Raw genomic sequence first — 24,207 nt, 5'->3', positions numbered from 1 at the left:
ATGCAGACTTCATATTCTGATCTAATCACTGTCTGCCAAGAATTGCAGGTTCTTCCTGTGTTTACATGGTTTTCCTTTCTAAATATTACAATAAGTACACTGGCAACCACTAACTTGGCCAGTTAGGAGTGTGTATGAACTGCAGTGAACTGGTAACCGGTCCAGAGTTGCTTCTTGCCTGTTGCTGCCACTAATTGAGAAAATAACATAAATGTAAACTTAATACATTAAACTCTTAACTTACACCTGTATTAAATCTATCTTTTCTCTTTAATGGCCTTCCTTAAGAAAGAATAAACAAAATATTCCAGACAGAATCATACTGTGTAAAGACCTGGCTTCTTAAAGTAAAACTGTTTTCTGTTAATAGGTAGACAACTCCATTTTTCTGGTGTTTTGGGTGTTAAACTATATAAATAAAAATGTCTTTTTTCTTAAACACATGAGTATTATGGAATTGTCAAATATTTCATTATAACAATTTAAAATAAGTTAACTAAGTTACTAAGTTGCTAACGTTAAGAAACCAAAATGTCTGCACAAACTGAAAGCATTTTCTTTCTGTATTAATTATGATATTTGACTGCTGTCAAATACAAATTCATTTAGTTCTTTTTTGTATAAAAATTTGAATTGACTAGTCATTTTTTGCAAATTTAAGAAAATATTAAATCAACTTGTTGTTTGATAGTAATCTGACTGTAAAAAACCATTATATGTTATCACGGAAATGCTAAATTTGAAATATATTCTTATATAAACTTTGCTACAGAGTACTGTACATTTAATTTGAAGTTCATATAAATTTTACATTAAATGTATAAATTTGCAAATCTTTCATAAAAAGAACTTCTGATTCAGGTCTTGACTTATGGGTCCCTGGCCTGAATTTATACATTGTAGTGGCTGGCCCTTTTTATAGCCCACCAGGTGCTTGATCACCTGTTGCTAATTGCACTTCCGCGCGGGGCTGTTGAGGTGTCCATGTTGGCTCCGGGATCCATGCAGCACCCCCTGGCGGCCACCCCAGATCTCCACAGGGTTGTGGAGAACTCCATCTCCCATGGAACCCTGCGGGTAACTGAGGCACCATCGTCAACCAGGGAGGCTGCCACCAAGCATCCCGGGGGAGACACTGAGGAGCCCATGGCTGCTCCCCTAGAACATAAGTAGAAGGGGCGTCCCGGCCTGGCATGGGACTTAGCCGCCCGCCACATTGCCCCTCTCTCAGGTGAGCATTGTGGGGCTCATCGGCATGTCCGACGAGGGCCGGTTCTCTCCTGGATAGGGAATTGGTGTCCTTCAGTCCATGGCTCCACCCTGTGGAAATATAAAAAACAGGTCGAGGGGTGCTGCACCGACGTCCATGACCTCTCTGGACAACACCTCCAGACGTGGCAACAGTGGCCGCAGTTATAACACACCCAACTCCAGCCACTGAATGGAGGGAGGTGGCCCCTTTTATACACACCCAGATGTGCCTGAGGTGCCTCCCGATTAGCTTCCACCGGCAATCCCCAGTATGATGGAAGCAGCGGCTGCACACCCGTATGCACTCCGGTTATCCCTGGTCCTCTTCCCCCAAGCACTTCCAGGTGTGGCAGAAGTGCTGAGGGCCAAGGCTCCACAGGCATTGGGGCGCCCCCTGGTCGGTGACCTTGGGCCCCTATAGGGTTGAGCTTCTAAACTCTGTTCCTGTGGTCCCCTAAGCCACCAGGGTGGTCACCCCCTCGAGGTCTGGAGGAAGCGTAAACCCTCCCCCAATCCTCCTATGCATCCCGGCAGGGTACCACCCTGGAGAAAAAACAGAGTACCTGAAATAAATCCACACATATGGAAAACATCCAAGCTCCACCAACACTGTAATCACTTTGGACTTCTAATCCAGTCTCCTAGTGTTGTGAAGTAGTGGCACTGTCTTCTCCACTATCATGCAACCAACATTTAGAACATTAAAATATGAGTGAAATCAATCCATCCAACCCAGCTTAGCTGCTGAGCTCTTGCTTAACTTAATTTTCCAAAGTAGTTTACATTTGCAATTTGAAGTTCTCAAAGATGCTACAGTACCTGATACCTTCTTCCACATATCTATGGTGTTTGTGCAAAAAAAATACAGCATCGCAGAAACTGACATATTTAAAAGTTAATAGTAGGCAATGTATTAAGACCTGTTCAGGAAAAAATCTCATTTCTTTCCTAGACAGTATCAAATCAACCCTTTTCTGTTGTTTCAATATACAGTGTACTATTTTTTTTTCACTGTTGGGATGAAGAAATATAGAGAAAAGTGATTATTTCTATATAGCACCCTTCAACTTATATACCAAGTATTAAAAGAATTTAGAAAGAGTTTTCATATGAAGTATAACACATACAAACAAAAACTGCTTTTATTTACATAAATATTAAAACCAATATTAAACCTGTTCCAATCTCTAGTGGTCTACTTTGTTAGTGGAACTGCAGATAATGTGATTTAGGTAAAAATTGGACATACCTGTACGTGGATTGGATACACTCTATATGTTTTCACCTGAAAAGGTAAGAATTTTAAATAAGGAAACAAGCTACATTACTTGCTAACATTTCTACCATAGCAGCTACTATCTAGGCCTACATATTCTTCTTGAAAAACAGATTTTAAAGCACTATGTGGCATCAATCCTCAATACTTTCTTTATAATTGGTAACAGTTCTATTGTGCCTCCTCTTAATCTAGGTTTGGTTCAACTAAAAACCTTTACCAAAAAAGCTAAAAAGTTCCTTCAATGGTTTTTCATAATATGTACCCTATAGTCCTATAATTACTCTGGCTCTTCTGTAAACTTTTTTTGGTGCTGTGATGCCTTCTGGTAATATGGAGACATAATTCTAGATTTTGCCATTTTATTTGAAACATTTAATTTTTTTAACATACACTCTTAAAAATGAAGGTGTTGCAGTTGTTCTTCAGAGCGACGCCATAGGGGAACCAGTTTTGGTTCCCAAATTACCCATTCACATGAAGGTTCCAGGAAGAACCTTAATTTATTTAGATCCATGACCAGCTCCATGAAGTAAATAACCATGAATAGATGGTAATACATCTGTGAAATACCAATAGATCATGATTTCAAAAGAACTCTTGCAGTATACAATAACTCTGATTAAATCCCGATTTTCTTAATCTGGTAGTATCCTGCTAGATAGCCTACAATACATTGGAGGTTTCAAGCACAAAGAACCAACTTCATATGCAGAGAACCCTTCCCAGGATGATGCTAAGACAAGCAATGGTTCAATGAGGAACCACACAAACCATTAATGAACCATAAAATGCCATTAAAGAACCATTATTTTTAAGAGTGTGGCATAGTAACACAGTATCTTTTAACCACATGTACAGGCAGTATTTAGATGTAAGAACACAACACAGCAAAATCACTTTCTTCTTAAAACTTTATTAAATTTATAACCAAATGTCAAAGCTGTACTAAAGAGTTTTTCCATCCGTTTATTTTCCAAGCTGTTCTCAGTAAAGCACAGCAGAAAACAGGAATCTACAGTACTATGACTTCATCAGGCACAACGAAAAATCACTTCCATCTACTGCAGAGTAGTTTTCTGCGTACACCCACACTCACATCCTAGCTGTACCAATTCAGACTTGCAAAACCAACTAAAACATGGTCATTGGACTGTGTAAGGAAAGGGGAATCTTTGGAGGACAGAATAACTCCACACAGAGGGCACTTTAACCTTGAAAAAGACCAGGGCTCAAGTGAACAGAGGTGTTGATACTACCTTTGGCTTTACTTAGTAGCCCTACGTCAATTGGAATAGAAAAGATAATTCCATCTTCACACAGTGATCTTTGTATATTTTTCAAGGTTTAAGGGCAGTAGTGATGTGTTGCCATAGAATAAGTGGTAACTTTTAAAAGCATGACCAATTATTAGTATTTTTTGTGTGTGTAGCAACACATTTCCTAGAATATACAACAATTTCCATAAAAAAATCAAGTTGGTTAAAAATAATATCTTCAGATTTTAAATAAAAAATAGCAAGTCAGTTTTTGTTTTTTTCAGTCCAATATGGACTTACAATATTTTACATAAACCAAGACAAACTCAAATACAGGATTGCTTGTTTAATTCCCAGATATTTTAAGAGGACAAGATCTGCAGATTACAAATCATTAGCAACCAAAACAACTGGCTTGGATATCAGTCGCTCCATTGTTTGAATCTGGAAAATACCAATCAGCAAAACAATTAAAACACCCACATTACTTTTTTTTTTTAATTCCGCAACTGATCCCTGCAATTACATTTGTTTTGAAGGGGAAAGTGCACTCTAACCCAGCTAGTTGATTGACATACTAAACGGAATCACAGCTTTCGCACCAAAGGGTATCTGTTACATGAGAACTTTCTTCTGGCGCCAGAAGGTATTAAAAGAGAGTTCACTCTGTTAATCCACCGGGAAAGTGTGCTGAAAATTAAGGTTACCTGAGCAACTCTAGCTTCATTAGGCTGCTTAGTAAAGTATTAAGCCTAAACAATTAAAAATAACTTCTTTCCCCTTTGAGGTTTTTAAGTTTCCAGCAGTAAGCAACAAGACCAACACAGGAATTTCAGGCACGGGAAACTCTTGTCAGAAATGTAGACTTCCATTAATTAGGCTTATAAGGAGTTACCTACAGAACAATGTTGTTTTCTGTAATATTAATGCATTTTATTAAATGTGCTTGAAAAACAGTAATCAGAAATTGTTGAATACAATAAACAGTTTACAAACTTCCCTTGCTCTAGCTAATCAGAAAATTCAGTAAATCCACTCTTAGTATAATCAATGATGTTCCCAAAAAGCAGTTCAGTTTGTGTTTTTACAAATTAAGTATCTTCAAAACTAACATAGCATAACATTCTCAAACCTGGTTAATCAAGTAATCTTAGTAATTAAGTTAAAGGGTGTGGGGAGCGAGAGTGTATCAAAGCAAGCATTGGGCATAAAGCATAAAACTGCAATTAACAGAGCACCAGTCCATCACTGGGTCACACTTGTATGGGATCAATGTGGAATCTTAATTTAATCTACTGTGCACCCCTTTTGCAATGTAGGAGGAAGACTAGAGCACCAGGCGCAGGAATAAAAAATAGAACACTGATTATGTTCTTCAGCAGCACTACTGACTGCATCACCATGCCACAATCTTAAAATTCATTTAATACAAATTACAAATACAGCACTCTTAAAATGTATTTAAATGGCTGTGTTGTGTGGTGATCATGTAACCACATGTAAGTCTTTTATTAACCAGCCTTTCTTTTGTAAAACTGTCATCATTAGTGGACACAATGTTTTATTTACACTTTTACTTTCTCGTATATGAAGTAAAGGGAAAGTATTGTAATTGTCCAAAAATTTGATGCAGAGATTTTGATGAATCTCGATGTTTTAGACCTCCCTGAGTCTGAAAATAAAATTTTTGGAATTATGTCTGTGTGTATGTAAACACGATAACTTGAGTATGCTTTCACTTAGGTCAACCAAATTTTGCATACAAGTACAAAACGTAGATTTCTATCAACTTTTGGGCTATTTCCACTAACCAGAAGTGGTACTTTACTTGAACACATACTCAATTTTTTTTTTTTATTCATGCAGCTGCAGAGTCTGATTTATTCAACTTTACTTTTATAATAATTGTTCAATATATTATTAATTTGATTTGACTTGTTGTTAATGTTTTTTAATGTACATAATATAAAAATATAATTGTTATCTTGTGGTTTACTCGTCAAATATCCATCCCCATATCTGAGTATACAAGAAAGTCTAGGGGAGACCATCCCCGATTTTTTCCACACAACCCAATATTGAAGGAATAGTGTCAGGAGACATTAGGTTGTATGCTTATGTAGTGTGTTCCCAAAGTAATTACTTCAGAAACCTGGTTATAAGAAAGGACAATGGAAATCTTTGAATAATAAAGTTGATATCCCCAGTTAACCAGATGAGGTAAAGGGGTTCTGTGCATCATGCCTGGTCCCGCTGCTGTTGATTATTATAGACGGGACATTTAAGGTTGACCTTTGACTCAGAACTGCAGGGATACTTCAAATACTAGTAGGAGGCAAGGCCAGAGCAGGAGTGTCTGAGGTGGCATAGGAATGTTTAGCTAGTAGAGAAAAGTCTAGAGTGGTAATATAATTTATGGCATTCTTGCATCTATTTTTGTACCATTGTTACTCTTTTTGCGTTCACCAGCCATGTGTGCATTATACACACTAAAAGAATCCCTCTGAGTTTGGGTATGACTTACAACAGTCACCATGTTTCACAAACATATACTACATATAACACTTAAGAAAGGGCTTAATTGTCTTAAAAAGAATTTTGTTAAAACCCATTAAAATTTTTAAAATAACATTCTTAAGTCTGCCAAGTCCCAGTCAAGGTAGCAAGCAGTCCTGCCACTCCTGCCATCATTGCACATAAGGCTAGAAACATACTTGAATGGTCATAGGACCTGCTTACTTATTATCTCGAAATCTATTTAAATTACTTAAAATGCACTTATGATATCTTGAAACAGTTCACTTTAAAACAGTATATCTTTAATGCATTTCCAGATCTCTTAAAATGAATTTTGAGTTATCTTTAAATGTGAACATTGCCAGTTAGCTTAACCAGTAGTTCTTTGTGAATGTGGAAAGAAAAGTCATACAGACGAAGGAAGAATGTGCAAACTCCAATCGTGGGGTTTCTAATCTGAAAGATGCATTGTAGTTTGGAGAACAGATACTCATTGAAATAAAAAGGAATCCCATGAAGAATACCATTGTGTTTCTACACATAAAAATAATTTACAACCTTATGGTAGAAACGCAGTGGTTGCTATTGTGCCCAATTTGTGTTGCATTTGGAGACTGTTGGATTTTACCATTTCCATTGTAGCAGAAATGAATGAGAATTTACATGAAATGTAAAGAGAACATAGTAACCATGTCTTCTTTTCTGGTGGCATAACAGGCATTTTATTAGTCAACATACAGTTCTTACACCAGTTCACAAAACATGCATTAATCTGTCCTGAGCTACCACTTTATGATGAATGTACTATGTGAAGGATGATGTACCAACTGATCTCAGTGTAGTATGGCATCTTCTCTCTTAGTAATTTTGAATGTGAACCTGATAAGCTCATTAAGGAGAGCTTCTTTAAGAAGCTCTGTTCTTTAAACAATACATAATTTACAGTACATTACAAATATGATAGCCACAATTTTATTTGCAATAGCGGGTTGGCTAATGGATGGATGGATATCCAACCTTTTACTGCATATTACTACACATTACAGTACTCAACCATCTCTTAAAATTGTAAAAGGCCAAAGAATATGCTGGTCATCGATGGATTAATTCAATTATAATGGAAAAATGCTGAATATAATATTAATGGATAGACATTCTTAGCATTTTCATTTTCATGTTCTTTTTTGTAATAATGAAGACAATTGATTTATTCAATAATGAAAAACTTAAAAAGGGCTGTTGGAGAGAACTGTGAAGAGTTAAAAAGTCGAGGATAACAAGGTTTAAGGGATTGTGACTTCAGTCTGCACACAATGGATGAGTTGGAGCAAAAACTCACTAGCAGAGAGGTAGTGTGTCTGCATCTATTTGAACAGAATTGAATGGGACAGGAGAGGAAACACTGGACAGAGCTGAAGAATGCTTTGCCATTTTCTAGCTGAAAAACCACCCTTGGCCATATGGGGACCAAAACAATATTTTGGAAGACATATAGAGGCAAAACTGGTTTTGTTGTGTTTTTGAACACTTCTGCTAGATTCCATCATTCATTCTGTTTTGTTATTTTTCTTTATGCATGAATGTATGAAACATCTCATGCTTTTACTAAGTATGCTTACTAAACAAACGAGTACCTACTGAGAGTGTAAATTCTTTGAATTTGTTTCTGTTGGGTTAGGATATTCAGAAGATAAATATTGCATATCTTTAAAATAATGAAAAGTCATCACTTTTCCATAATTTAAATAACATTATACCATGTGTTGTGAAGTTTAATATAATTTTGCACTTACTGTAAAGTTCCATATGAAGTATTTTTGTAAATAATGAAGTTGAACTAAACGATTGGAGGAGTTATTTCCTTTACAAAAAAAAAAAACAACAACATATATTGATAATAGGGCAGTATGTTTGCACAGTGGGTTAGCACTACAGTCTCTGAGCTCTAGGGTCCTAGGATTGGATTCTGGCCTGAGCACTGCATGTGTGGAGTGTTCATGTTTTCCTGGTCTCTGTGTGGGTTTGCTTCTGTATATAATCTTGTTTTCTTCCCAAAGATGTACGTTCTTAAAGGAGGCTAACAGATGACATTAAGTGGGCCTAGTAAGAGTTATTGCGGGTGTGATTTTTGTTCAGGCTGTAAAACATACATATGGTACGCTCCAAAAACTCAGACACCCTATGGCATTTGTCATTTTCCACCCTCATGCTCTTAAAGTATTTACAGATTTAATCATATTCACGGTCATGCCTAATAGATTGAGAAGATGAGCATGGAAGGGCTTTCAGCTCCTGAAGCTGAAACATCTGTACAGAAAAAAGAGGCTTACTATTCAGTATGTGCTCTTTATTACTTTATCTTAAAGATACTGTATGTTTGTATTTTCTTCATTGTCAAACAAGTGCAAATTAGCCAAATTTGCCAGTTGGGCAATTCACACAACCATAAAAAAAAAAGCATTGAATAGGCAAGAAGTCATATTTAAGCAAAAACAGCAATGAATATTTTAATGTATTATAAGCAAAAGCATTTTAAATTAAAGTGCAATATGTTGGTAAGTCACTTTAAATGTACTGCATTCACAAAAATACTCAGAAATATGAATTATTTTTTGAAAGATAATACTGAAGTTCTGAATGTACAGGGAAGGTTCTTCTTTCAAACAATTATATTTTTTCATTTGTTGGACATTTCACACTGTACATATTAACTTTTATTGTTAAAGAGAAATAAAGGAAAATCTAAAATCACAACCAAACATTGATCATATGAATTTTAAGACTACAAATAAACAGACATACATCTGTGATCCTTACGTATGCAGGCACAGTTGTTTTCACTGGTCCTATATTAATACCCAGAGTGTCAGCTTACTGTGTAGAATTAACAACATGTGGCAGAATTCTGTCAAACAAACATTTTAAAAAACTAAGCCTGGATCATGGAAAAGCATATGGATTTTCCATAAGAGAGATGCCATGCAGTATAAGGTTAAAACTTCTTAATGCTTCAGATTCTGCTACACATGTGAATGTTTTTATCTGAAAAAATTCCCCCTATAGTATCACTTAATGACAAGGGTTTATCCTTAAAATTTATTCATCATATACAAAGAATTTTTGTTTTTCAGATATAAAGAATGTACATCGGTAAACCACTTTAACTCACAATATATTCTTAAAATGTGATAAATTAAAGTGAAATAATATTTATTAACATAAAGTACCATAGGATTTTTAAATATGCTTGACCTATATGTACAGTAATTAAAAAGAATTAGTCTAATTCTGAATTTTTACTTGATCAAGTTTACAAGCTATAATAAGAAGTGCATATTCTCTGAAATGAAGATTTCAACTAAAAAAATACTCAATTGTTAAATGACTACTCTACAGGGAGTTCAAACTATATCAGCAGAGACCATAATTAGAACTAGGAAAGATGATTGTGTAAATGCACTTCTTAAATCACTACAATGACTTCCAATTAAATATATAGCTGATTTTACAGTTCTCCTCTTAACATATTAAGCATTAAATATCCTAGCCTGCCTAAACTTAATGGAACTTATTACTTCTATAACTGAAGAAAAATACCAAGGAGCCAAAACCCAGAAAATATTTAAGGAAGGGATGCACGGGATATACAAGAGAACACATGATATAAATAAACAAAAGAAAAACACCTAATCTGCTGCCTATTAGAGCTGAACCATACAGTTCTTGACTCTTTCCATCAGACAAAGAGGCTGACTCACTTACCCACTAGAAAAGTATGCAAGGTATTCCCTTTCTCACTTCCCATCTCTGTCTGACTATCTCTTTTTATGATCTTAGCCTCTCTTTCTGAAACTGAGTATTCACTGCAAACTCTCTTCCTGACTCCTGACTCAATTAGCCACTGATCATGATGTGGTTCTAAAAATCATTACTTGGTCGCTCCCAGCAAACTTCATGAATTACATCCAGGGTCAGGGCAGCCATGCATTTTCTCAAAAGACACCAAGCTAAAAGTCATTCTTCATAGACGTTGTGTACTGAGGAGATCTGGCAATTTATAACTGCTTGTACTCTTTATTAGAAGAGGTTTATGCAACAGTCCAACAGCTGGGTCATCTTTCCTCCAGCATCTTAGGAGAACATCACAACAAAATACGCTACTCACTTTCTTTTTTGTGCTGAAGCCCCAGCCTATTGTGTTCCTGGGCATTCATCTGACATAGAGGCTGTATAAAACTCTAGTAACCCCTTGCACTTTCACATTGTCATATACAAGACATTGTCTACTGCTGTTAGTGTGACTGTCTTTTTATCCTGGAGATCTTTTCTGCTTGTGGTATCTTTTTGATGCCCTTTTCTGAACAGCTAAGCACTTGCTAGTTAGGCAACTCCTTATAATAACTGTACTCAACAATATACAGTGCAAACATAAATTATTTAGAATTCGAACACCATTTATAGATAGCAAAGCCCTCAACCAAAGAAACTGTCAGGTCATAACAATGTTAGAGAGACTTCATTGATCTAAACATTTAAAATAAGTCAAGACTGGAGAGTTCAATATTTTTCATAGGGTAGACTTGTTAGAGTTGTTTTATAATGACTAGGCAACGATCTTTGTGGTGACGTATGGTGTTGCTATTATTTTAATTATTTACATCTCATGAGTACTGGAAACGGACCATAGAGTGATTGAGTTATCACCAACTAGTGGTTAGGTGGGAGGAGTGTGTAGTCGGACAATTTGACTAGTTAGCTAATGGTAGCTAAAGCTAGTTGGAATGTTAATTGTGCTTTAATCTGAAAATTCTCAATTCTGCCTGTTGCACAAAGGAACTGAAAGACAGTTTTAGAAGGGGAATAAGGAAAATTGTATAAAAAATAAAAATAACACAGTGGTGAATTGGTAAAAGCTGCTGTCTAATGGCTTCAGGAAAATGTGTCAAAATCCTGTACTGCTCCCTGTTCATTGCAGTTTGTATGTTCTTTCCACATCTGTTTGATCCTTTTCCTAATTTTCTCTCAGATCCAAAAGTTATATAAATTAGGCTAACTGTTAACTCTAAACTAATCCAGTAGAAGTAAGTATGTGTGGCTCTGAAGCCATATAACATTCAAACTGGATTAATCAGGTTCAGTATATGAATAGCTAGATGGATGGAAGATACTGTATGGTGAAAATGATGCTTAGCAGATGTGGTCTGGTTGCCATTTTAAGCATTTACCAGGGTTTCAGCACTTCTTTTTTGATACAGTATTTCTTTTAATTTCTAAATAAAATTCAAAAACTGAGCTGTAATGATTTTATTGTACATCCACATTAGTATAGACAATAACCCATTATTGTATTTTTCAGCTTAGCAAACAGGCACTGGATCAGTTATAATTTCCTCATTTATGCTGTCAGTGGCCCTTTGACAGAAAGAACAACTGTTACTATATATCATAGATTGCACTTTTTCATTAATACATAAATTGTACATGGAACTTTATTTTTACATCTTCCAGATGGAGATCTATGTAGATGTTTTAGCATTGTATATTTATATCGCAGCTGGAGCTAGAAAACAGATGAAAGTCCACTTAGAATTCATAAATTAATTTACTGCACTAAGTATGCTAAACTAATCATTTGCTTTTACAATACAAAGGACTGGAGCATTTACTAGTATGCATATATATAAAGCAATGATTATATAAATAGACATTCCAATAACTGAGTCTTCTGATTAAGCACAATGGCACATGTTCTGCACTTGTGTTGATACATGCTTAGATATGTATGAAGATTATTTTTAGTGATTCTCAGTGCTGGAAAAGCTCACAATTTGCATTAATGGTTGATATTCAACATTTTTTTAATTATGGCATCAGTGTAACAGAAGCAGTTTTTTTAAATAGTCTGTAAAGCTATTAATGAGTTCAGGCTACAGTGTATATCCTTGAATCTTGAGGACCACGTCTTCTATAATCACCACATTCTCATATTTCAGCTGTTCCAGAGTACTTTAGATGCATGGATTAACATATACTTTTTTCAAAGTTTTTGATGGAAAAAAACTACATTCCAAATGTTTCAAAACACCACTGTATGAGTGCTAGGATACACTGGACACAGTAATTACATAGTTCTTCTTTTAGAAATTCTGTACATTTACTATTAGCTAATTTCTGCTACGTTTCCAGACAGTGGTAAACACTAGCAGAGCTCTCATATTAAATAACTCATAACACATTTCAGAGCTGCCAGTGTAATCAACAAAGGAATAAGTTTGAAATTTGTTTTCTCATTGTATTAAATCCTAATTTCTCAATTAAATGTTATTCAGGATTGTGTATCCCATTCTCCAGAACTCTTTTCCCCATTTATGTTAGCTCATCAGACTCCCAGAGACATTGTATTTATGATGTGATTTTGCTTCCTTTCTGTAAAATATTTAGATTTCTGTGTTATGTGAGTTGTTTCAGGTCATTTATGTAGTAATATATTTCACCCCTTGATGGTTGCCATTGTAATGAGGTATACAACGTTATTCAGTTTACCTGTCAGTAGATTTAATATTTTGGCTGATCGATTTAGGTCGCAACACCTAATTTTGTATTTCTGAACTCCTCCGTTCCCTTTTTTAGACAAACTTTTGTTATCTTTGCCATAGTTCACTAAGCAGTGTACCTGATAGGGAATAAAATGCTTTGATTTTGTTTCATATTAAATGTACTGTTTAGTTACAAAAAGGGAGCACCACAGCCTAGCTCAACATCAGGAAAACTGTACATCATAGTGAGCCATTCAAAGGTGTAATGCTGCTCATTCAAAAACCTTGATTTTCTTGAGGTATGTGTGAAATGGAATGAACCATATCAGCGCCACTAACAACAATTAAAGAGATTATATCAAGTCTTTTAACTCCACAATGCTTGCTCTGAAATATTTTTGTGACCATTCTTCTGAATTCAAAGTGACACTGCAACCCCCATAAAATATTCTAAATCATAGCCCTCCAAGTAGGCCTAAGATTATTTTTGAAAACCTTTTTACCTAGAACATCAGAAACAATAAATGCATGTGTGCTATGATCTTCTTGTTGTGCAAATATCTTTCTGAGAAATGCTGTAGTACAGACGTAAGTGCAGCTGCCTCATAATTTCAGAGGTCTGCACTCAAATCCTGAGCTGGACTCTCTTTTGGAGTTTATACATTCTCCCCATAACTTTGTAGTGTTTTTTTTTTTTTTTCTTCCTTGCAGGTGCTCTGGTTTTCACCCCAGGTTATTTGGTGACTTTAGTCCCCTGTAAGTGAATATGCCCTGCAAGTGGCTAGCATTCTGTCCAGGACTGGTCCCAGGCTTGTGTCTGATCCTGCAAATCAACAGATTTCATGATGGATGTAAAAAAAAAAGTGGGATGTCAGTTTAGAATGATTGCTAGCACTGCTGCCTTACAGCTGTAGCAGAATGGATTTGAATAATAGCCCAGTTTCAGTCTGTGTTAATTTTGCACATTTTCCCCATGCCTGCTTGTTTTTTCTCAGATTAACTGGTGTTCAACCAAAAAGTATTCGGACCCCTTTACTTTATGTACATTTTATTGTGTTGTAGATTTAATTTTAAATGGATACATTTGCCATTTTTGCCTATCAATCAACACTCAATCTAACATAGTGACAAAGTGAAAGCATGTTTTCAGAATGGTTTACAAATTTATTAAAAATCAAAACTGAAATCTCTCATTCATGTAAGTATTTAGACCCTTGATTTAGTACGTTGTAGAAGCTATTCAGGCCAGTGGCGTAGCTAGGGGTGGGTGTAGGGGGCGGTCCGCCCTGGGGCGGCACATTTTGGGGACGCCATTATTGGCCCAAAGGCTCAGTACAATTCATGTGTAAGCAGCAGGGTTCGGAAAAATATCACTCATGAATGAAAAAAGTTACATTTTCTGATTTTTACCCACAAATGCTTCAAAAATAATTTTCAGACTGTCCTTCTGTGATCACTGAAAAAAAGTTCTATCTTGGTCTCATCAGACCAGACAATCTTATCTCTCACCATCTCAGAGTCCTTCAGGTGTCTTTTAGCAAACTCCAAGATAGAACTTTTTGGCCTTAATTCTAAGCGGTATGAGTGGAGACAACCAGGCACTGCTCATCACTTGTCCAATACAGTCCCCACAGTGAAGCATGGTGGTGGCAGCATCATGCTGTGTGGGTTTTTTTCAGCTGCAGGGACAGGACGACTGGTTGCAATCGAGGGAAAGATGAATGCTGTCAAGTACAGGGATATCCTGGACAAAAACCTTCTCCAGAGTGCTAAGGACCTCAGACTGGGCCGAAGGTTTACCTTTCAAAAAGACAATGACCCTAAGCACACAGCTAAAATAACGAAGCGGTGGCTTCACAACAACTCTGTGACTGTTCTTGAATGGCCCAGCCAGAGCCCTGACTTAAACCCAATTGAGCATCTCTGGGGAGACCTAAAAATGGCTGCCCACCAACGTTTACCATGCAACCTGACAGAACTGGAGAGGATCTGCAAGGAATCATGGCTGTATTAGCTCAAAAGGGTGCTTCTACTAAATACTGAGCAAAGGGTCTGAATACTTAGGACCATGTGATATTTCAGTTTTTCTTTTTTAATAAATTTGCAACAATTTCAAAAATTCTTTTTTTTGTCTGTCAATATGGTGTGCTGTGTGTACATTAATGAGGGAAAAAATTAATTTAAATGATTTTAGCAAATGGCTGCAATATAACAAAGAGTGAAAAATTGAAGGGGGTCTGAATACTTTCCTTACCCACTGTATATTCAGATATGTTGGAGGACGGCAAATTGAAGCCCCGCCCCAAGCGGCACGAACTCTAGCTATGCCACTGCCTCAGGCAGCAATTACAGCCTTATGTATTCCTGTGTAAGTATCTATAAGCTTTGCATAATTTGATTTGGGCAGTTTATCCAATTTTTCCTGACAGATTGTCTGTTAAATTGGAAGGGAAGCATCTATAAACTGCCACATTCCGGTCTCTCCACATGGGGTTTAAGTCTGGGTTTTGGCTGGGCCACTCAAGAACAATCAGAGACTTATCCCGAAACCACTCAAACATTGTCTGGGCTGTATGGTTTGGGTCATTGTTGTGGTGAACAGTGAACTATTGAATGAGTCTGAAGCTGTGTGCACTCCAAAGCTGCTTTTCATCAAGGTCCTCTCTGTATTTGACTGCATTCATGCTTCCCTCAGTTCTGACAGCTCCCTGCCAATGAGAAGCATCCTCAAAGCATGATGCTGCCTCCACCATGCTTTACTGCAGGGGTGGTATTAGCCAAGTGATAAACAGTGACTGGTGTTCACCAGGCATAGTGCTTGGAGTTCTGCCCATAGAGTTACATTTTTGTCTCATCAGACCAGAGAATCTTTTTCCTCATGCTTTCAGAGTCCTTTAAATGCTGTTCTGTTTGGCAAACTCCAAGAGAGCTGTCATTACTCAAGAGTGGCTTCTCTCTAGCCACTCTACAAGGAACACCTGATTAACGGAGTACTGCTGAGATGGTCATCGTTCCAATAGGTTCTCTTGTTTCAGCAGAAGACTTCTGAAGCTCTATTGGAGTAACAATTGGTTTCTCAGTCACTTCCCAGAACAAGGCCCCTCTTACCTGCTTACTCATTTTGGCCGGAAGGGCAAATGCAGGAGATGTCCTGGTGGTTCCAAAGTTTTTCCATTTCACAATTATTGAAGCCACTGTGCTCCTGGGAACACTGAAAGATTTAAAAATTGTTTTATACCCCTGCCCTAGTCTATGCTTCACCACAGTTTTATCGCAGAGATCTAAAGAGAATTCCTGGCTTAGTTTTTGTCCTGACATGCAGTGTAAATTGTGGGACCTTATATACATCATTGTGTGCCTTTCAGAACGATGATCAGATAACTCAGTTTGCCACTGGTGGACTCCAATTAAGTTTAACCAAGTTCTAAACCTCCCTGAAAAATAATGAAAGCAAACAGCAGGAACCTGACCACTATCTGGAGTGCCACAGCAAAAGGTCTGAATATTTCTATAAATTGGAGGTTTCATTTTTTTTTTACTTTTAATAAATTTACAAACCTTTCTGAAAACATGTTTTTATTTTGACATTATGAGTTATTGAGTGATTGATAGGCACAGATTGCAAATGTACACATTTTAAATTAAATCTACAACACAATAAATTGTGCAGAAAATGATTGAGTCTAAATATTTTCTGAAGACATTCTTGATCAAAGGCTTAATTGGTCCAGTAGTGAGTGTGTATGCCATACTATGGGCTAGTGTCCCATTCAAGATCAATTTCTAGCTTGGTCAAGAATCAGAAAATGTCCATCTGGATTAATTGATTTAAAAACACATAGAATTCTGGGCTTATACCTATAATACCTATAAAGTAAAATCAATGGTAATGTATGTGTAACGTTTTTATTTTGAAAAGCAATACAGAATTCACAGTGTTAGTTAACAGGGCACTGGAGTGGAGCTTTATGAGAAGTTCGTTGTGGCACTTTTCAGTCTTGAAAGAGTTAAACTAAAGTTCTAGCGAAGTTTGACTTAAGTGGCACTCTGGACCGTACCATTTCACATTTAGTGGTTAAGAAACACTCTAATATGCTCAAAACAGTCTATTTTATTTCGGAATAGTAAAGTAAAATGTATATGTATGTCTTAAAATTGTGTTGAGATAATCAGTTGTGATTCAAAGATTCAGATTACAACTCTTGTATTACTTAAATATTCGTCGTATGCCGCCTACATTTGAGTGGTTTGATCTGCAGAATTAAAATAAATACTGCTGTCAAAACCACACGTGGCAATGCCGTGCTCAAATGTAGAAAAGTTTGATTAAGGAAATAAATTTATCAGTATTTCTGTATAAAGCTTCCGTTTGCAAAGGCGTTACCTGGCACGGTTTTTCCAGTCAGTGCAATGTCTACTGGCTCGGTCAGTGACAACGATGACATTCACGAGATGATGATCCAGGACTTCGGGTTGCAGTTTGGTGCTTCTGCACGGACCTGCGCGGACACCGTAGACTTGCATTCTCCGGAAAACTCCGAAGACGAATCGGGCGCCGAGTTCTGTGTTGCCGGCGGTCGGGGAAAAGGCGGCCAGTCCAGGTCGCCCAGGTGTCAGGTGCCAAAGAGTCACAGGGACTGCAAACAGTCTCAGAGGAACGCGGCCAACGCCAGAGAGCGGGCAAGGATGAGAGTGCTGAGCAAAGCCTTCACCAGGTTAAAAACCAGCTTACCCTGGGTGCCACCAGACACCAAACTGTCCAAACTGGACACCCTGAGACTGGCCTCGAGCTACATCGCGCATCTCCGGCAGCTGCTTCAGGAGGACACCTACGGGAATGGTTTCGTTCACCCTGTCAGCCTGGTGAGATCTCTATATACGTCACTTACACACCCTGAGAATACTACAGCATGTTACAATTAAATAAAGATTTGCCATTATTTCTTTCCACAAGTGAGCTGTCAACGTTTCCGCCACCTTTTTAGTTTTACTTCAAGCTCATTAGACATTAAATGTGTTATGCCAATTGTGTTTGTTAAACTGAGGCAGTGAACACAAATAAAGAAAAAAGGTAAAAGTGTAATGAATGGATGGCATATTTGTGCAGCGAGTATATCAGCGTTTAACTTACAGAATTGTACCGAATGTTATTTGGAAACCTAAAGAACAAAAAGATTTCTATTTTATTTGTGTAATCTTTTTATCTCTTATTTCAGGGATAAAGAGCATTAAGTCACTGTATATGTTATATTGTCCACCTTTGTTAGTTAACTCCTGGGCAAAACATATCAGTCATTGCCTAACACAAATTTAAACCTGATGTTTCTTGTAATAGACCAACAAAATCATCATTTAGCTGCTGGAATGAAACTGACAATTCTGCAAAGAATACAGTATACAAAGTTTCAAAGTTAAACATTATGTCTAGGCAACTTGATAATGCAAGCTATGAAATGTATCAATGGTAAGAAGAATTTTACTTGTTAAGCATTATTATCAAGTTATAATTTCAATTGATTTTCTTACAGACTTGGCCCTTTATAGTTTCTGGAAGACCAGATACGGAAAACAAGGATGTTTCCTCAACAACCAGGCTCTGTGGAGCCACAGCATAAAAGACTGCATACTTCTTATTTATGTACAGTGCATTTGTAAATATGCGTGTGTATTTTTGTATACATATATATAAACAATATATATATTTTTGCGCTCTTGTTTGTGAGTTTTCTGTTTAAAGTTGTACAGTATATAAAGTATTATACAAAGCCTGGTAACTTGCATTTCAAGGAAAGGTAGCAAGTTAACTTTGACACGCCAAGCAAAACATACTGAGGCCAGAATAAAGGTATCTATTATTGTCCTAAACTTTTTGTGAAAAATAGGAAATAGAGCCAAATGTAGCTAATTTAACTGCAACTTCTAATGAGAATTGTAAATGTGATTGTGGCATTACATTTACATTGATGTTAGTCAGAGTTCCATTATACTGTTTTACGTGTGTACTTTATTTTTATGTTGGTATAAATGCAGACTGTTGAAAATGATTTTGATTTGCTGCATTACTGGATAAATGTGCCTGAGAAAGAGGAATTTATAGTAGGTCCATCCATTTTCTAACCCGCTGAATCCAAACACAGGGTCACGGGGGTCTGCTGGAGCCAATCCCAGCCAACACAGGGCACAAGGCAGGAACCAATCCTAGGCAGGGTGCCAACCCACTGCAGGACACACACAAACACACCCACACACCAAGCACACACTAGGGCCAATTTAGAATCACCAATCCACCTAACCTGCATGTCTTTGGATTGTGGGAGGAAACCGGAGCACCCGGAGGAAACCCACGCAGACACGGGGAGAACATGCAAACTCCACGCAGGGAGGACCCGGGAAGGACCCGGGAAGCGAACCCGGGTCCCCTAACTGCGAGGCAGCAGCGCTACCACTGCGCCACCGTGCCGCCTTTATAGTAGGTATGGTGATTATTAAAAAAGGTTTATGTATGTCTACATAGTATATCTACTGTTTGTCAGTAATTTTAAAAATGGCATGGCATCATCACCATTTTTTTTAACTTATTAAATAATAATATAGATGTTTGAATAGTGAGATATGATCATTGAACCCATCAGACTTCTGTTGGAAGTTACATGTGTATAAAATGAATCCATACTTTTTAATTTGGATTTATAATGTAGACATATTAGAGTGTGAGGTGATCTTGAGAGTAGGACTGACTAATCAAAGTAATTGAAGTCTAGCCAGTTCCTGGATGTGAAGTTTGCATATTTTCCCCATATGTCTAGAAATTTCCTTCAGTGACTGTTACTTTCAACGTCTGATTTTCTTGTAAGATTAATTGATACATGTAAATTCATCTGGTGTGCCTGTTGCTCCTACAGCTTGTCACAACACTGTCCTGTAAATAATATAATGTAAATAGTATAAAGTCTTCATAAATTCTGAATATTTAAGTCTTTGTCACCAAAACTCACTTCTGCATTTCTCAATGAAAAACATCCTGTTAGTTTAAAGAAGCATTGCTATTTTAACTATTTTGCAACAATATGAGATATATCACTGTACTATTGTACATTATAAATCCTCTTCAATTAAGAAAAGTGCTTTAGGAAAAGAAAATTAGTTTCATGTGAGATGTAAATGTAAAAAATGAGTTTTAAATATTTTGCAGCATGGTAATATTTTGTAATTATTTTAAAAAATTTCTTGTGATGAATGTTAAGTTATTATTTTTAAAGATGTATTCAAAAGAATAGATAATAAGTGTTCAACACAAATCATCTCTGAGCAAAATCTGCAATACAAAAAGAAAAGAAACTGCCCCTTTTTCTAAATCTGATTATGTTAAACTATATTAGTATTCTTAATTTCAAGGTGTGATATAATACAGCAATTTCACTGAGAATGTTTTCATCATGTTGATAGAATAAAGCAGGTGCTAGTTTGTAATAACTCCAGCTGCAGATATAGCATTCAAGTAGGGTTCCAGTATCAATAATATTGTTCTGTGTATCTGCATTTTAACTGTAAAGTGGAAACAGTTGTCAGTATTCCATTAAGTAATATAATTATTATGCAGTGGAAATAATCCAACTGGATTTAAAATATTATTTTTTCCAGTTCGTAATAATTGTAAATTAATTTAAAGTTAGGACTTTGAGCTTAAAAAAATTCTAATTTATCAGAAATATTATAACTGAGCATTAATGCCAAAATACCAAGAGCAAAACACTTAGTATCTACAGTAAGTTGTCTGGAGGTGGGTGAGGAACCAGTAAAGCTGCCATGTTTTTAATATCTTCCTTTTAAAATCACAGAGCAAGCAGTGAGTCACTTTTTTATGCCAGTTCTGTCTCAGGATTATTTTTTCATCATGGTCTTAAAATATGGCACAGATGAACTTAAAGCAAATCTTTAAAATGTACAGCAGAAGGGCTATGTGATTGTGGCTTTACATGTTTTCCTGGACTGAGAGAGCACGATTCAGATATCTCTGAAATCTTTGAAGAATACTGAAAAACTATACCTTCCACGGTAGGTTTGATTTTTAGTATCACCTGTCTTGAAAACATCAGAGTAACCGAATGTCAAATTAAACAGAGTATTGGTAAAAAAAAAATCTAGGTTGTGTATCTTTTACAGCATGTATTCTGTGGATTATTACCATATTCTAATAAGCATAATTTAACTCACCGTAGCCTTCAGCAACTTTGGATTATGCAGCATTTTAATCAAGTGAACAGATTACTAAAAACAGATACATAAAAACAACAGTATAATGTAACATTCCAAAACCTGCTTAACTCAGTTCATGGTAACGGGGGCTTGAGGCTAACCTGGCACCATCAAATATAATAAGGCCTACTTGCAGGGCCGATTTAGAATTGGCAGTTAACTGAAACATAGATATTGTAGTGATGGAGTCTAGAACACCCAAAGAAAAATCCATGCAGGCACAACAGGTAATGTGACACAGAATTTGACCTGTGAGCAGCAGGTCTAACGTCTGTACAATCTTGCTAGCCCTAAATGTAGTAATTTATATTTGATGTCCCCCTGTATAGGATTAAGCAGGTCAGGAAAGTGAATGAATGAAATTACCATTTTAGAAATTCAGTTGAAATTCTCTGCTAACAAAAAAAAAAAAAATGAAATCTGAGATATTGTAAGATATCATGTTGGCACTTTGGTTAGTATTGCTCATTTAGGTCTTCATGGTCTTGGGTTTGTTTCACAGACTATATGGACTTTGCATGTGCTCTTCCGTTTTCTATGGGATTACACCCAAACACCTACTGGTCAGTTACAGTTGGGATTTTATTAGCTTGCTCTATGAAGGTGGAATATCACTACCATGGCCTTTTGCAGGTATAGGCTGTCTATACGCATTACTAAGAAAGGCAATTCAAATATATGGATAAATGGCTAGTATGGAATTCAGAATGTAATATTTATTGGGGTAAAATGCGAACTACAGCTCCAGAAAGCCTATTTGTATCCTGTGAACCTTTCTGTTAGAACAGTGGAAAAAAAAGATTGGGACTCTTTTTACAAGGGCAGGATTTCTTAATCTGTGATGACAAATACACAGGCAGGGAATCATTACACCTTTCTGATTACCACACTTATGGCCAATTCCCTATAATGGACAAAACAGGAAACTGCCTAAATTAATTCAACTAGTTTGTTTAATTTTATAGATTTAAACTAGCTGTTACTATAGCAATTGATGTATTGTATAAGATACAGTATGTGAAGGGTAAAAATCTACCCTACATTTTGCCTGTCTCATGAGCCAATGTCTGGTGACTATTTCTGTTGTAAATCACTTTGTTAAAATTCTCACTCTGATTGTAAATATAATAATGTGGGGAGAAATTGAACCACACGGTGGCAGAGTGGTAGCTCTGCTGCCTCACTGTAAAGAGACCAGGGTTTGCGTCCTGCATCCTACATGTGTGTAGTTTGCATGTTCTCCTCATGTCTTTCTTCCGGGTGCTCCAGTTTACTCACACAGTCCAAAGACATGCAGATTAGGTGAATTGGCAATCCTAAATTGGCCCAGGTGTGTGTGTGGATGTGCGTATGTGTTTGTCCTGTAATGGCCTGGCACCCTCTCCAGGGTTTATATCTGCCTTGCGCCCTGTGTTACCTACAGTAGGCTCCAACAGACCCTCGCGACCCTGTTCAGGGCTAAGCAGTTTAGTAAATGATAAATTAATATGTAAACTGCATGAACCTGAAGTAAATTTAGACTATACTATAATCAAAAATGTAAATTATATTCAGATTAACAATAAAATACTACATTTGTTTATTTTTCAAGATTATATATTTACCACCTAATCAATACATCTATATACATATCAGTGGTAATGAGAGGTGACTATGCTCTTAAGCATGCTTATGCCACCCAAATAAAATGTTTTTTAAAAATCAAAATTCAACATAAACCATTCACATAAATTAAAAATCTGGAAGGCTAGACACTTCTTAAAATATTTCTTCTTTAAATTATTAAATAAGGTTAGAATGAATTGGAGGCCTGTGCTTCTCTGTCTTTTATCTTGCCACCAACGGCAACTGTTAATTAAAATAGTATAACATCTCTACAATTTAAAATTAGGTTACTCTGTTTAAGATAATTAGTTCTTTTAAGTCTAACTGTTTCTTACTTCTTCATAAATTAACAGGAAAAGCTGTCATACCTTATCTTGTACCTGGAAGTTACAAATGTAGCACTTAATCAACTCTGAAAAGATACCTAACCTTTTTATAAAATATTGCATTTCTGCAGTTACTCAGTAGATCAGCAGAGCATAACCCAGAATCTGTTGAGCTGCAGTGAGTTTTAGTTAAATTTCAGATTAGTTTCAGAAGACTTTGATTTCTTGTTATTTTGAATCTCCTAGTTCTGTTTGAAATGTAGAAAGATTCATAAATATAATCACACATTTTAGAGCACAAATTCTGTAATGTATTGTTCTTGCTTTCCTTTCAGCTGCCTTGTTTGGATTAGAAGTTATTATCTGTCTAGTTATTAATGACCTCCAAATATAAAGATTGCCACAAGGTTACCAGTTTAATTAGCACAAATTAATGTTCACAAACCTTTTATATTGTAATTTAAGGGAAATGTGAGGAATATGGGGTTAAAATCCATAGAATGTGTTACAGATTTTCCCCAAAAAATGATGCACAGGTAGGAAAGATAAAAAGCTGGGGGGAAAGAACTGAATGAAATTATAGCAGACAGCAAATAATTTGAATGTAACAAAATCCTGCAGTCACTATACACAACCAGGGTTACATACCCTGAACCATGTGCTTAAATTAGTCTAAGGAATTTCCTTTCTTTATAAATTATCTAAACATACAGAATATATAAAAGACAAGAGACTTGTTGGTGCTAGTAATGAATAAGAATCTAATTGGAAATCTTAAAATAAAGCATTACATTTTTTTTTTGTGGTCCAATAACGTACTTCACATCTGATTTGCTAAAGATTTATTATATGCTATGCATATGGCACCCTCAACTGGTGAAACATGAAATTAATCAAATGTGTATTTCTTCATCATTCTCTCATCAGCTCTTGCAGATTACAATAAAATCTTAATCATGCCTTACTATATAAACGGTGGCAATGTTTTCCTAAGCAGGTATTATATATATATTGCATTTTGCAAAATGAGAATTAAATAGTCTTTGTTAGAAAATAATATTTGACAGAAAAAAACCTTTAAAATGGGATGTTATATTTTAAGATATAAATAAGGTTTTTTAACAGTTTGTTTTGTTTGTGCATATACAAAAATTATTTTATGTACTCAAGTTTTATTTTCA

The 24,207-nt window shown here is 36.2% G+C and overlaps 1 protein-coding gene across 1 annotated transcript; it reads left to right on the top strand.

Moving 5' to 3' along the window:
• Nucleotides 1–17,150: 17,150 nt before the first annotated feature.
• Nucleotides 17,151–18,545, top strand: LOC120529972 (musculin). Its single transcript, XM_039754170.1, has 2 exons — nucleotides 17,151–17,702; nucleotides 18,368–18,545. Exons 1-2 carry the CDS (start codon nucleotides 17,250–17,252, stop codon nucleotides 18,452–18,454), a joined length of 540 nt encoding a protein of 179 aa, XP_039610104.1. The 5' UTR covers nucleotides 17,151–17,249; the 3' UTR covers nucleotides 18,455–18,545.
• The last annotated feature ends 5,662 nt before the right edge of the window (nucleotides 18,546–24,207 follow it).

This window comes from Polypterus senegalus, chromosome 5 (genome assembly GCF_016835505.1).
Source record: "Polypterus senegalus isolate Bchr_013 chromosome 5, ASM1683550v1, whole genome shotgun sequence".
Lineage (NCBI taxonomy): Eukaryota > Metazoa > Chordata > Cladistia > Polypteriformes > Polypteridae > Polypterus > Polypterus senegalus.
Note: the sequence above shows the minus strand (reverse complement) of the source record. Positions and strands in the feature narration are given on the sequence as shown.

Coding starts and splice junctions, on each gene's coding strand:
- LOC120529972 (XM_039754170.1), top strand. CDS start 17,250: ATGTCTACTGGCTCGGTCAGTGACAACGATGACATTCACGAGATGATG. Junction 17,703..18,367: donor TCGTTCACCCTGTCAGCCTG/GTGAGATCTCTA, acceptor ATTTTCTTACAG/ACTTGGCCCTTTATAGTTTC.